Source organism: Physella acuta, unplaced genomic scaffold (assembly GCF_028476545.2).
Source record: "Physella acuta isolate Inbredline_101_S28 unplaced genomic scaffold, ASM2847654v3 ptg000931l, whole genome shotgun sequence".
Taxonomy (NCBI): Eukaryota; Metazoa; Mollusca; class Gastropoda; family Physidae; genus Physella; species Physella acuta.
This window is the reverse complement of record NW_026732448.1, coordinates 257,479-273,309: the sequence shown is the minus strand read 5'-3', so window position 1 is coordinate 273,309 and position 15,831 is coordinate 257,479. Positions and strand designations below refer to the sequence as shown.

The window sequence follows — 15,831 nt, the reverse complement described above, 5'->3', positions numbered from 1 at the left end:
CATTGTCTTATTCAAAAGTCCACTTAATTAAATGACTTATTTTCATGCATAGTCTCAATTCAAAAGTCCACTTAATTAAATGACTTATTATCCCTCATAAGTGGTCTTACATTTTCACAAAACACTCTTGAAATGCGTGCATGCGTCTACTAGTCTATTCTATTCTGTTCTATTCTATTCTACTTGATGTCCCTGTGTATTTTCCCTGTCATGATCTACTGTAGTGTATTTGCATTGAATTTCAGTTGGTTTGAAAACTTAGGGGATGAACGTTTCTACCTAACTTACTTTCTGACATCGTCTCTAATAAAACAGATATAATCTAAGTGTTACCCTCAGATTTTGCTACATCCATAGCAGTAAAATCTCTGCTGTTTCTATCATTAAGTATTCGCATACCTTCATACCTGTGTTTTAGTAGTTCAGTGTTAATTATCTATATATATAATTCTCTTCTGGGAGCCGTTAGAAAACAAGCTGCAAGCGCCTCCTTGCAGTCCCCTCTCTTTCTCTCTATCACTATCACTACCACCCCCACCCCACCCCCACATTGTCTGGTGAGCTGTGGTCACGCTGTTTACATTTTACAAACATAAAGACGGGTTTGGTGACGGCTATTAGGGGCAGATAATTTAGTTTGAAACATTTTAAACTTAGAGGAGGTAACTAAGAGGAGGCTGCTTTCACGAGGGGGGAGGTGGTTTAGTGTTTTTAAGCAAATCTTTTCAGTGGCAGCATTGGTACTGTCGAATTCACAAATTATAAATTACTTAAAAGTAAAAAAAAAAAAAAACTAAATAGCGGCGTATGATACGCAGCGGGTCGGCTCGTTGTTCATAAAATTACTTGGTAGCATCGTCTCTAATAACACAGATATAATCTTAGTGTTACCCTCAGATTCTGCTACATCCAAAGCAGTAAAACCTTTGCTATTTCTATCGTGAAGTAGTTGTCGACCTCCATACCTCATTAAAAGCCTACATACATCAATATGACCATTATTAACTGCATCAATTAACGGTGTAGTGCCTTCGTCATTTGACCGTGCTTGCAAGTCTATCCCAGGAGACTGCAGTAGTAGTTCAACACATTCATAGAAACCGTGGTTGCAAGCCTCGTGTAGTGGTGTCCAGCCGTTGTGATCTGTCACGTTGACATTAATGTTGGGCATAGCAAGCAGCTTTCTTAAAGTTTTCACATCGTTCTTTATACAGGTGGTATGAAGTATGGTCTCTCCTTTATGATTTCTTTTCTTTAGGTTGATTCTCTTCACTTTCATACCGGCATTTCTTGGCTGGTTATTAGACTTGCTAAGTTCATTTGTTGGCTGGATATTAGAAGTACCATGTAAAGGCGTACTTGGATACTCTATGTGCGGTTCTAACAAAACCCTCGCATTCAGAACGGCACTTCTATGATGGTTAGTAGAAGTGTTAGCTACATTTCTGGTATGGTTATTAGAAGTGTTAGGTTCATTTGTTGGCTGGACATTAGAAGTGTTAGCTACATTTCTTGTATGGTTATTAGAAGTGTTAGGTTCATTTCTTGTATGGTTATTAGAAGTGTTAGGTTCATTTCTTGTATGGTTATTAGAAGTGTTAGGTTCATTTCTTGTATGGTTATTAGAAGTGTTAGGTTCATTTGTTGGCTGGACATTAGAAGTACTATGTAAAGGCGTACTTGGATACTCTATGGGCGGTTCTAACAAACTTGAGACGATGGAATCTAATGACGCTGTATTCCCCGAGCTCTCATTGGATTGGTCGTTGGGATATTGCGATAACACAAGGGCCACAACTAAAGCTTTCAGCCAAACCACTTTAATACTATGTAGCACTGCGGCGATCAACTCATACTCACGATCTTTAAAAACAGAATTTATAATGTTAGCTAACTTATGAGCAAGACTGACAACGAAACCTGTATCAAACTTTCCGTGGTTGAGGTTATTTCTAAAAGCGTTAGACGTGAGACTTACTAAACGACAACGGGCATAAGACACACGGAGATTTGCTTCTGGATTGGAAGTTACAAGTTCCAGAATCTGTGACAGATGGCCTTCTAATTTGTAGTGGAATCTTAATTGGGGTCTGTCATGATGCCAATTTACGGTCAATAATCCCTGAATTTCATGATATTCGAAGCATGATTCGAAGTTTTTTTCAAACATCAATGCTAGAACTTCAAACACCCTAGCAGAAGTAGTCTTGTCTGAGCTTTTCATAGAAGATTTGAAAACATCATTAATATAAAAATTATCAGAGTTTAAATTAAAAGCTTCAAAATAAACTTGACACGATTCTTCATCCACTGGTGGATAATGTTTCAACCAAAATATCAAGTTTTTATGAGCTTGGAGTTGTATTTCAGCGTTACTACAGAATAATTGACCTAAGAGCTCTTTTAGAAATTGTGGTGATGGGTATTTGTGTGGTCTAAACGCGTCATTCAGCTCTGGGGTAACTGCTGTCTGATTGGTAAATGTATCTCTGTTCGTGACGTTTTCTTCAGAAGGCGATGAGGTGCCTCTAGCCATGCTAGTGGTAGGCATATCTATTTCCTGTTCTTGTTCACTTTCTGTCAGATATAAAACAATTTTTTTTTTATTTAAGTCATGATTAGTAGCGAAGGATGTCTTAGTAAAAATAACTTTAGTATTAACAATCAAATTAACAAACAAAATATTTATAATTTTTATGCAAACTCAAGAAGCAACAATGTTAAAAAATTATGCGACCAAGCTGGGAACTGGCCGGCCTAATCGGGAAATGGCTAAAACCACCTCACATCGACAGGCTAATTTATTTTTTCCGGAACTTTGCAAGGCAGTTAGCGAAATGGCATTCGTCAAATTAGTTTAGACTATCATAATGGAGGAAGATGAAGTCTACCGGTAGAATGCGCATAAGCTAACCAGAATGTTAAGAGTTCGGAACCCGTGCTCAAGGCTGTTAGGTCGTCCCCTTACCGAACATCCCCTCATGTCTAAACCAGCTGGTATTTTATAAACATTGGTGAGAGAAATGTGGTAACTCACGGGTCTAATTGGTAACATGGGTGAGAGAAATGTGGTAAACCACATTCTTCTTCTTCTTCGTTCTTAATTATTGGTGTTGAAGGGGATCGAGATTTATCTGCCAGTGGGTTTGAATTCGAGACTTTGTTCGATTTATAAACCATGAGCTTTCTGCCGACTCGACCACGCCTCCAACACAATTAAGCGTTACGTGTCAACTGGTTATGCGCCATTGAGGCCATTGACTCCGATTTCAGCCTGCTTTTTCTTTTTGGATTTGCTTCCATAGCCTTTGTCCAACCAAGAACAAACAACAAGGCAGCAGTTGTTTAATTTTGGAGTTGTCTCTCCTAGAAGAGTGGCTGTCCCCAGCTAACGAGCCTCATCTGCCCGAGGGTTCGAACTCGAGACTTTTCGGTTTAGCAACCATGAGCTTTACCGACTCGACCACGCCGACCCTCTACCCACGGGTCTAATTGGTAACATTGTTGAGAGAAATGTGGTAACCCACGGGTCTAACCGATAACATGGGTGAGAGAAATGTGGTTATCTACGGGTCTAGCAGCTGGTATTTTATAAACATTGGTGAGAGAAATGTGGTAACCCGCGGGTCTAACTGGTAACATGGGTGAGAGAAATGTGGTTATCTACGGGTCTAGCAGCTGGTATTTTTTTAAACATGGGTGAGAGAAATGTGGTAACACACTGCGATGCAAGTAAAAATGCACGGCATATGTTGTTGTTTACTTGTATGTTGTTTACTTGTATGTTTGTATGTTGCTAGATTCTATAACGATGACTGACTGACACACTACCGAGCCGTTAATATATATATATATATATATATATATATATATATATATATATATATATATATATATATATATATATCTATATATATAAAGCAAAGTGGTCGGGTGCCCGATAGGGCACTTCCCGGCGCCGCAGGCGCGTCAAATTTGGCACGAAGGTGCCTTATGGCGATAGAACACGAGGGCCGGTGACGGTTCGGCAAAAAGTCTACGGAGCGGGGGTCAAAACTGACCTCGACTGACCGGCGCCTTATATGGGCTATATTACGAAAAAAAAATTCCTCCGACGACCCCCCTTGATATTTTGTGAGGTGGTAGAAGAACACCTTGGGGTGTCACAAAAAACTCGCCATGTCCGGGAAAAATCGGGAAATGGGTCAAAACTGACCAGTTGTATTTCCCTATATAATCTTTGTATTTTATGGCGAAAACAGAGGGTCATTTCAAAACGGATTTTATGGCACTTACGCTCTTTACATCTGGCTCAGTTTTGGCATGCTTATAGGTAAATGGCTTGACCTTTAGGGAAATCTGTCGGTTACACTCAAAGCCCTCGACGAGGGCTAAAAAGTGACCGCGAGTGAAATTCTCTTTATATGAGCTCTATTACGAAAAAAAAATTCCTCCGACGACCCCCCTTGAAATTTTGTGAGGTGGTAGGAGAACGCCTTGGGGTGTCACAAAAAACTCGCCATGTCCGGGAAAAATCGGGAAATGGGTCAAAACTGACCAGTCGTATTTCCCTATATAATCTTTGTATTTTATGGGGAAAACAGAGGGTCATTTCAAAACGGATTTTATGGCACTTACTCTCTTTACATGTGGCTCAGTTTTGGCATGCTTATAGGTAAATGGCTTGACCTTTAGGGAAAACTGTCGGTTACACTCAAAGCCCTCGACGAGGGCTAAAAAGCGACCGCGAGTGAAATTCTCTTTATATGAGCTCTATTACGAAAAAAAAATTCCTCCGACGACCCCCCTTGATATTTTGTGAGGTGTTAGAAGAACACCTAGGGGTGTCACAAAAAACTCGGCATATCTGGGAAAACTTCGTAAAGCGGTCAAAACTGACCAGTTGTATTTCCCTATATAATCTTTGTATTTTATGGGAAAAACAGAGGGTCATTTCAACGCAGACTTTAGGGTACTTAAGCTCAGTATATCTGGCTAATTTTTTGCATGCTCCTAGGTCAATGGGTTGACCTTTAGGGAAAACTGTCGGTTACACTCAAAGCCCTCGACGAGGGCTAAAATGTGACCGCGAGTGAAATTCTCTTTATATGAGCTCTATTACGAAAAAAAATTTCCTCCTACGACCCCCCTTGATATTTTGTGAGGTGGTAGAAGAACACCTAGGGGTGTCACAAAAAACTCGGCATATCTGGGAAAACTTCGTAAAGCGGTCAAAACTGACCAGTTGTATTTCCCTATATAATCTTTGTATTTTATGGGAAAAACAGAGGGTCATTTCAACGCAGACTTTAGGGTACTTAAGCTCAGTATATCTGGCTAATTTTTTGCATGCTCCTAGGTCAATGGCTTGACCTTTAGGGAAAACTGTCGGTTTCACTCAAAGCCCTCGACGAGGGCTAAAAAGTGACCGCGAGTGAAATTCTCATTATATGAGCTCTATTACGAAAAAAAATTTCCTCCGACGACCCCCCTTGATATTTTGTGAGGTGGTAGAAGAACACCTAGGGGTGTCACAAAAAACTCGGCATATCTGGGAAAACTTCGTAAAGCGGTCAAAACTGACCAGTTGTATTTCCCTATATAATCTTTGTATTTTATGGGAAAAACAGAGGGTCATTTCAACGCAGACTTTAGGGTACTTAAGCTCAGTATATCTGGCTAATTTTTTGCATGCTCCTAGGTCAATGGGTTGACCTTTAGGGAAAACTGTCGGTTTCACTCAAAGCCCTCGACGAGGGCTAAAAAGTGACCGCGAGTGAAATTCTCATTATATGAGCTCTATTACGAAAAAAAATTTCCTCCGACGACCCCCCTTGATATTTTGTGAGGTGGTAGAAGAACACCTAGGGGTGTCACAAAAAACTCGGCATATCTGGGAAAACTTCGTAAAGCGGTCAAAACTGACCAGTTGTATTTCCCTATATAATCTTTGTATTTTATGGGAAAAACAGAGGGTCATTTCAACGCAGACTTTAGGGTACTTAAGCTCAGTATATCTGGCTAATTTTTTGCATGCTCCTAGGTCAATGGGTTGACCTTTAGGGAAAACTGTCGGTTTCACTCAAAGCCCTCGACGAGGGCTAAAAAGTGACAGCGAGTGAAATTCTCATTATATGAGCTCTATTACGAAAAAAAATTTCCTCCGACGACCCCCCTTGATATTTTGTGAGGTGGTAGAAGAACACCTAGGGGTGTCACAAAAAACTCGGCATATCTGGGAAAACTTCGTAAAGCGGTCAAAACTGACCAGTTGTATTTCCCTATATAATCTATGTATTTTATGGGAAAAACAGGGAAATTTTAACACAATTTTTAGGTTACTTAATGTCTGTACATCATGCTACGTTTTTGCATACACTACTAAAGATGACTAGGCCGTATGGAAAAACTGTTGGTCAGACTCAAAGCCCTCGACGAGGGCTAAAAGATGATCTTGAGTGAAATTCTCCTTATACGAGATATATATATATAAATAAATTGACGAACGATCCCCTTAATATTATGTGACGTCGTAGACCGACCATGGAGGGTAACAAAAAAACTTTATTCCCGTCATAAACAGCCATTATAGTCGTAAAATATGTTCATATAACGTAATTTCTTATATAAGCAAACAATATAAGTAAACAATGACATACGTCATACGTTCAGTTTTCAAGGGAGGTAACGTTTTTAAAATTATTTTTTTTCAAATAATTGTATACTATTTTAAACAGAAACAGAAAATGACGAAGTATAGCATTTGTTTTAGTACAAAATTAAGTTGTTAATTTAGTTAAGTAACCTAATTAAATAAATTAATTAATTTCAAAAGGCAGTGTAATATAAACTATGAGATATACTGTTCATGAAACCTGTGTAGTTCTAATTCCATTTTAGTTATACATTGCGTACTTTCCAGAAATTCTCCAGGACCTGAGTGTAAATGACGAACAAAAACATTATTTTCTAAAATTAGCATTACTGTTTAAATTAAACTTATTAAAGCACTCCACACCCAATCCATCGCTAAATAATTAAGTATTCAAATTCTCAAATGTTTTTTAAAAACCTAAGCGAAGCTAGGCAGTATGCCTAGTCTATATATATAAAGCAAAGTGGTCAGGTGCCCGATAGGGCACTTCCCGGCGCCGCAGGCGCGTCAAATTTGGCACGATGGTGCCTTGGGGCGATAGAACACGAGGGCCGGTGACGGTTTGCCGAAAAGTCTACGGAGAGGGGGTCAAAACTGACCTCGACTGACCGGCGCCTTATATGGGCTATATTACGAAAAAAAATTTCCTCCGATGACCCCCCTTGAAATTTTGTGTGGTGGTAGGAGAACGCCTTGGGATGTCCCAAAAAACTCGCCATGTCCGGGAAAATTCGTTAAATGGGTCAAAACTGACCAGTCGTATTTCCCTATATAATCTTTGTATTTTATGGGAAAAACAGAGGGTGATTTCAAAACGGATTTTAGGGCACTTACCGTCTTTACATCTGGCTAATTTTTTGCATGCTCTAAGGTAAATGGATTGACCTTTAGGGAAAACTGTCGGTTTCACTCAAAGCCCTCGACGAGGGCTAAAAAGTGACCGAGAGTGAAATTCTCTTCATATGAGCTCTATTACGACAAAAAATTTCCTCCGACGACCCCCCTTGAAATTTTGTGAGGTGGTAGGAGAACGCCTTGGGGTGTCCCAAAAAACTCGCCATGTCCGGGAAAATTCGTTAAATGGGTCAAAACTGACCAGTCGTATTTCCCTATATAATCTTTGTATTTTATGGGAAAAACAGAGGGTGATTTCAAAACGGATTTTAGGGCACTTACCGTCTTTACATCTGGCTAATTTTTTGCATGCTCTTAGGTAAATGGCTTGACCTTTAGGGAAAACTGTCGGTTTCACTCAAAGCCCTCGACGAGGGTTAAAAAGTGACCGCGAGTGAAATTCTCTTTATATGAGCTCTATTACGAAAAAAAATTTCCTCCGACGACCCCCCTTGAAATTTTGTGAGGTGGTAGGAGAACGCCTTGGGGTGTCCCAAAAAACTCGCCATGTCCGGGAAAATTCGTTAAATGGGTCAAAACTGACCAGTCGTATTTCCCTATATAATCTTTGTATTTTATGGGAAAAACAGAGGGTGATTTCAAAACGGATTTGAGGGCACTTACCGTCTTTACATCTGGCTAATTTTTTGCATGCTCTAAGGTAAATGGCTTGACCTTTAGGGAAAAGTGTCGGTTTCACTCAAAGCCCTCGACGAGGGCTAAAAAGTGACCGCGAGTGAAATTCTCTTTATATGAGCTCTATTACGAAAAAAAATTTCCTCCGACGACCCCCCTTGAAATTTTGTGAGGTGGTAGGAGAACGCCTTGGGGTGTCCCAAAAAACTCGCCATGTCCGGGAAAATTCGTTAAATGGGTCAAAACTGACCAGTCGTATTTCCCTATATAATCTTTGTATTTTATGGGAAAAACAGAGGGTGATTTCAAAACGGATTTTAGGGCACTTACCGTCTTTACATCTGGCTAATTTTTTGCATGCTCTTAGGTAAATGGCTTGCCCTTTAGGGAAAACTGTCGGTTTCACTCAAAGCCCTCGACGAGGGCTAAAAAGTGACCGAGAGTGAAATTCTCTTTATATGAGCTCTATTACGACAAAAAATTTCCTCCGACGACCCACCTTGAAATTTTGTGAGGTGGTAGGAGAACGCCTTGGGGTGTCCCAAAAAACTCGCCATGTCCGGGAAAATTCGTTAAATGGGTCAAAACTGACCAGTCGTATTTCCCTATATAATCTTTGTATTTTATGGGAAAAACAGAGGGTGATTTCAAAACGGATTTTAGGGCACTTACCGTCTTTACATCTGGCTAATTTTTTGCATGCTCTAAGGTAAATGGCTTGACCTTTAGGGAAAACTGTCGGTTTCACTCAAAGCCCTCGACAAGGGCTAAAAAGTGACCGCGAGTGAAATTCTCTTTATATGAGCTATATTACGAAAAAAAATTTCCTCCGACGACCCCCCTTGAAATTTTGTGAGGTGGTAGGAGAATGCCTGGGGGTGTCACAAAAAGCTCGCCATGTCTGGGGAAAATCGGGAAATGGGTCAAAACTTACAAGTTGTATTTCCCTATATAAACTTTGTATTTTATGGGGAAAACAGGGTAATATCTACACAAATTTTAGGGTACTTACTCTTTGCATAACTGGCTAATTTTTTGCATACACCTCTATAGATGACTGGGCCGTATGGAAAAACTGTTGGTCAGCATCAAAGCCCTCGAAGAGGGCTAAAAATGAATGCGAGTGAAATTCTCATTATACGAGATTTGGTCATTTTGTTTATGAACAGGGGAGGTAACTTTTTAATTTAACAATTTTTTTTTATATTTTGTATACTCTTTTTAAGAAAAAACAAAAATCATAATGTGCAGCATTGTTTTTAACGAATATTTTGTTATAAATTAAGTTTTGTATTGTATTGAAATTGTAAAATTAATTGCAAAAGTAATTTAATATAATATTTGATTGATAATTTTTATGAAAGCCCTTTCAGCTCTAATAACCTTGCGAGTAATAAGTTTGCGAATATTCCATCAATTTATGGGTACAATAAAAGTACCACACTGAATAAATTTAGGCCCTAAGATTTTAACATAACAGCCAATCACCTATTAATTAATCATTCAATTTCTCAACTTTTTTGAAAACCTAAGCGAAGCTAGGCAGTATGCCTAGTATACATATATATGGATATTTTATATACCACAACATGTAATCTAAGTTTCTTTTAGGCACGTCCACCCTCACCCACCCTCACCCCAGCCTGAATTAAATAAACAAATACATTAAAAATATATACTTCAATAAGTGTCCGCCCTCTACTTTCCGGAAATTTAAATCCGTCCCCTACCCCCTCACCGAAATTTCCAAGTGCTCTCGCCACGGAAAAAATGTCTGCAAGAAACATTGACAGAAATCATGTCCCCGTCTCTGTTATAAAGTAAAAGCAGGCTCAATGAGAGAAAGAAATTGGAACCGCTGAAAGCGGGTCAGGTGGAAAGGTGTGTAAGCTACTGATCAGTAACAAGTAAAATAGTGCATTTTGTCGATTAGCTTTATCACTGCAGTCATTAAGCCATTGTCGAAAGATAACAGCTTTACATATCAACGTTACCCCATATCATACATCTACATAACTATTACAATGAACATTTGGCTACCACAAACCAGCGTATGTGGGTAGGGTTTATCATGGGGAAAAATGTAAGTTATATCATCGAGCGAAAATGGGTCAATGTCAAACACCCGAAGTGTGTTATAGCCTACACACGAACCATGACAAGTAAATGGCAGAGGCTTCACAAAGCCAAGTTCTACGACGCTTAGTCACGTAACATAGTGCAAGGAAATAAAAAAGTTAATACAGTGTTGGCCTATACGCTGACTTAATTGGACGACCTCTTGTGTCCTTAGTCAACATGAAAGGTTCGCGATTAAATACTTTTTTACAAACATAACTGTTTGTAACATTCCGAGACTAAAATCATCTCTTTGACAAATTTAAATGGTCTCTTGGGTTCATCTGTAAATGAAGTTTCAATTTTTATCACCACACCCTTAACCATCGTCACACAAAGCCAGATCACTAAAATGACGTTACAACTCATCCACCCTAGAGTTTCTTCCAGGCATCTCTTCGGTAGGGAGCCCTCCCCCCCACCCCTCCCCGAAGAAAGTCTACCGCCCCCCCCCCCCCCTCCGAACGAAATGGAATTTATATAGGAAATATATACTGTTAACAGTTTCCGCCCCTCCCATCCTACAATCCCCTCAAAGTTGCAATTTTTTTTAACATCAACTTATTTCTAAAATATTTTCTTAGCTCGGTCAAAATGGAGTATATTACTCAATTTCTATTACGATTGACAAAAAAAAACAGCTTTTTAAAAACGCAAAATAACAGTTAAAATTCAGTTTCTAACAGCACTGTTTGAAATACAAAAGTATGTCCGCCACCCTTACTGGACCCTTTCCATTCGTGCCAAAACTCCCGACCCCTCCCCTTGTGAGTGTGACGTCTTTTATGTAGGACCCCACTAGACAATACCAACTTCCGTGTTAAGAGTAACCAACTCAATAAATACAACTTACCTGTTGGAGGTGGTAAAGGTAGATGATGTACCGTAAAACCGTTGGTCTTTTTTAATGCTTTTCTTTTTCTTTCGTATTTAATACGTTTGAAATTTTTGGGCGAGTCAGAATCTGCAATTCGTCTTGAACTTGATTTACGACGTGCGGTTCTAGTAGATTTAGATGTGGATGGAATATCCGATCTGCAATCGGCATATGGGATATTGGGAGTATTTGGTACACTTCTTTCTGAAAGTGACGGAGTTCCATGTAGGAAAATACTTGGTTGAAGAACAAAGCTGGTGGTGTTAGACTCAGCACTAAAATCTGATGCTGGTGTGTTGCGCTCATCCTCTGACATGATCGACAGTTGATATGGAGTTATCCACTCGTGTAAACTTTTTTATGTTTATTTTGTCATAATATTTGCTGTCAGCAGTAGTCCGAGTTTGAAAATATTTTTTTAAATTTCAATGTAGAACCACATTTTAAAAATGTTCTTTAATTTTCCAGAGGATTATCTCACCTAAGTGAGGGAAAACAAATCTTATAAATAGGTATTTTAATTTTATGTTAACCTAATATTATGTTTCTAAAAGTTAACCCTTTATTTACGGAATTAGGTTCTGAATGAATTTTTTCTTAAACAATGAGTTATCATATTGCTTTTGGCACACTTAAAGCACATGTCGAAGAAAATTTTATTTCATAAATGTTTAATGGTCCAAACATATATTGGTACTTATAAGTACCGTCAGGAATTTAGGACATTTTTCCAAAAAATAAAAAAATTACAAAACAGGAACAAACGATACAATTTATTTATTAATAATATGATCAAGTCAGGCCTATTCATTCAGTACACTACTTCTAGTATAATTGTAGCCTACTAGAATGTTATGACAAGTTTACATTACAGTGCAAAGTTCATAAATTGAAGTGAGCTCAACGTGTTTAGGATAGCCGTAGTGGCCTACTGTTTTATATTTACTGATTAAAATTTACCATAAAGATCTATATTTTATGCAGAAGCATGGACAGCAATACATTACGTACATGCTAGTTATTGTAGACAAGACCGTTTTTGCAGTAAATATTACTAACAAATCTTACTACTAGAACTAAACTTTAGTATACAAATAAAGTATACTAAACCTAGTAAACGAGCCTGCAACTGCTACATTTATTCTTTTTATTCTTTTTCTACTAAAAATCTGCATTCTTTTACAATTTTTCTGAGGTAAACCATAAACAAACCTTCTTATAAATGTATAAATACCATTTTTTGAGTACATTTCGATAATTAATTATCAAAATAATATTTATGTCACTCAACATCGAAAATCTGCCATTTCCAAGAAATCCTAAAACAAATGACTGTGGTGCCCTGACGGTACTCACAAGTCCTCTTGTAAACAACGATCTAATAAAAAGACAATAGGATTAAAATTGTATAACTAGAAGTTAAACACATTTACCTGACTATTGAAAATGCCAATAAAAATATTTGGGGTTGAAAACTTGAAGAATAAGGTAAAACAAAGAGAAATCAGAAACACGTGTGAGATGTGTACAGAACGATTGTGAACTATCGATACAGCAAGAGATTGAAAATGGCGCCACACCAGAAATTTAAAAAAAAATATCGTTCCCTCCACCTAGCAGTGACTCAAGGGGAAATGATACTATTAATTACATCAATAATTTTAAAAATTCGTCTTACATTAAAAATAATACAGGCGCTTAATTTAAGTGGTACTTATAAGTACCGTCAGTAGATAAAGGTTTAAATCAATAAAAGCAGAAACGTTAACTAACATAAACACACAGAAAAAAATGGCCAGTGGAAAACGACGTAGTGTCGTCTGATGAGGCTAGACCCGTATCGTTAAAATGTACAGGCGACTAGATTTTACAAACACCTAAGATTAATTGACCATCATATCTTAGAGAGTATACCAAACAAAAACATACAAACACACCCATGTTTAAACACTTCTCTGTGGTAGTCCTATAGCAACATAGATGTTGTACCTGCCGTGATAGGCGGGCGTTTTTACCCTAGGTGTAGGACTACACTAGCTAAGGACAGGTCACATCACAAATGTCGATCGCAAAACAACTAAATCATTATTTTGTTATCTTTTCAAATGACGTAGAGAATAACTTACGGTTAACCAATATGCTATATTATAACAAATTGTACTAACACGTTGTGCACTTGAGACTTATTTCTAAAACAAAATGCACGAATTTAGGTTTAATTCTATGCAGTGACAAATATAAACGGAAATGCCATTTGAAACTGAAACTAAAACATTCTCAAGAAACTAGCAAGAAAAAAAATCGTTTTTTAATACCATAAATAGGCAATGGTTATCAAGTTTTAAAGTTGATATAGAGGCGTAGCGATTGGGGGCGGGGGTGTTACATGTGTCCCCGGGCGCCGACCGTAGGGGGCGCCAAAATGTGTTTAAAAAAAATTAAAAGCTCATTTCGGCTGCAGTTTTGCATTATAAATATAAAAAATATATGGGGTTGGGGGCGCCAAATTGAAAGTTTGTTCTCGGGGGTGGGGGTGGGCAAATTTTGACGTTTTACATCTTTCCAGAAAGGAAAAACTTGGTTTTGTAATTTTGTCCCTATGTGTCTGTGTGTCTGTGAACACGATACATTGAGTGTCGTTTCAGTTGATTAGACTCAATTTCATAAACAAGTATTATATCAAATGTGTAGTTCTGTATAAACTTTTGTGCGATTTTCATTAATCAAAAGTGGTACTTTTTCGACAAGTATTGCACAGGTTTCTTTCAACCCTTGAACGATTTTCGGTAACCGGAAGTGGAACTTTATTTCCATGTGAACACGGAAACTTGAGTACTGTTTCAGATATGTAGATGAAATTTCATATATTCTTTGATTACTTTCAACTTTTGAGTGACCTCCAATAACCGGGAGTTGTACTTGACGCTATTACTGGTTTCTAAAATACCGATAACTTTAGTACTGCTTTAGTTCATCGAATTTTAATCATTGGTATAAAATCCTATTTTCTTGATTCTGTCAAAATTCGAGTGATTTGTTGCGAACGGATGTAGTACTTTACTAACAAACAAAAAAAACAAAACAAAAAAACGGTCACTTATACCGGACCGATTGCATTCAAACTCGATAACAATGCATTGCGACATAAAATGTTACTTAATTAGATGTTTCATTAACTTTTTAGAAATTAATATGTTTCCTTTATAATGTACTAATTTTCCGCACTATTATACGCACATTGATTGCGTTCATATGGTGCGCAATTCTTTTTTAAGAATTAAAAAATTAAGAAGAAACATTTTATGGCCCGATTGTACTGGAAGTGCCATCCAACTTTATTGTTATATAAAAATATATTATACGAGAAAAATGGCCCGTTGAGGAAGGATACACCGGGCGCTAGGTTGATAGTGCTGTCTCTTTTCTCTAAACTAAAACCAACCCACCCCCCCCCACACACCACCCCCCACCCCCCCCCCCCCCAAAACACACCACCCCCCCCCCCACCCCCACCCCCACCCCCCACCCCGGGGGCGGGGGTAGAATTTTCGGGGAGGGGGCGGACACTGGAAAAAGTATATAATTATATTTCGTTGAATGGGACGGTAGACATGTTTTTTGGGGGGTGGGGGGTGGGGGGTGGGGGGGGGGGGGGGGTTGGGGGTGGGGTGGTTTTAGTTTAGAGAAAAGAGACAGCACTATCAGCCTAGCGCCCGTTGTATCCTTCCTCAACGGGCCATTTTTCTCGTATAAGTAAAAAAGTTGTAACATCAGTCTTCAAAACGACACGATTCCCGCTACATTTTTTTTCAATCCACATGTCTGATTAAATTTGTTCGAGGTTTGTATGAGTGTGTGGGTTGGGGCAGGGGGAAGGGTGCAACGCCAAACATTTATATAGAAATGTTGTGGCCCATAGAGATGATACGTAACATTACTTAAAGAGGTAGGATGTAACATTAATCCCATCCTGTTAATTACCCAGGTCATTTTACCAATTTCAATTACCCCCACCTCAGCAACTGCAGTAGGGCATTACGTATCGGTTAGGCTAACGTTGACGGTAACGTTAATGGTAAGGATAGAATGTGATAGAAATGGGGTGAAGCTTTAAGAGAAGCATATGTTTTGTGTTAGGAACAGCGTTAGGAATTATGAGATGGTTATGGAAAAAGATAGGTATAGGTATTGCCTTTTCATGCATTCTAAAGTGGGATAATTATCTGAACAGGTAAATGATGGGAGGTAATTGATCTGGGGACTAATGACCGGGAGGGGTTAGAAATCGGTACGTCCTAGACCCAGATAAAGCACGTCACATTTCGGTTAAAATTTAGGTTTAATTTTAATCATATGCTTATTTATGACACTAGATAAATGGCCCGTTGAGGGAGAAATACAACGGCATTGGGTTGATTTTGTTGTCTTTTTCTCTAAACCGAAACCAAAATCACCACTACATCTTAAAATTTAACTGGGAACGACAAATGTAATTGAAAACGGATTTTTATCCAGAATCGGCATTTTAACCGGATTTAACCTTGATGACCACGTAGTTACTGCACATTCATACTAAATATAGTCGTAGTCATACCCCTTAACCTTGCAGCTAAGCTCAAACTTGACGAAAGTTGTATTCAGAGTTTCTTTC

The 15,831-nt window shown here is 38.4% G+C and overlaps 1 protein-coding gene across 1 annotated transcript; it reads right to left on the bottom strand.

Moving 5' to 3' along the window:
* Positions 1-401: 401 nt before the first annotated feature.
* Positions 402-14,460, bottom strand: LOC131953571 (uncharacterized). The gene is made up of 4 exons (XM_059316802.1): positions 12,614-14,460; positions 11,157-11,661; positions 815-2,577; positions 402-407 (listed from the first exon to the last, which is right to left on the bottom strand). The coding sequence occupies exons 2-4, from the start codon at positions 11,494-11,496 to the stop codon at positions 402-404; spliced, it is 2,109 nt and encodes a 702-aa protein (XP_059172785.1). The 5' UTR covers positions 11,497-11,661; positions 12,614-14,460.
* Between the last annotated feature and the right edge of the window lie 1,371 nt (positions 14,461-15,831).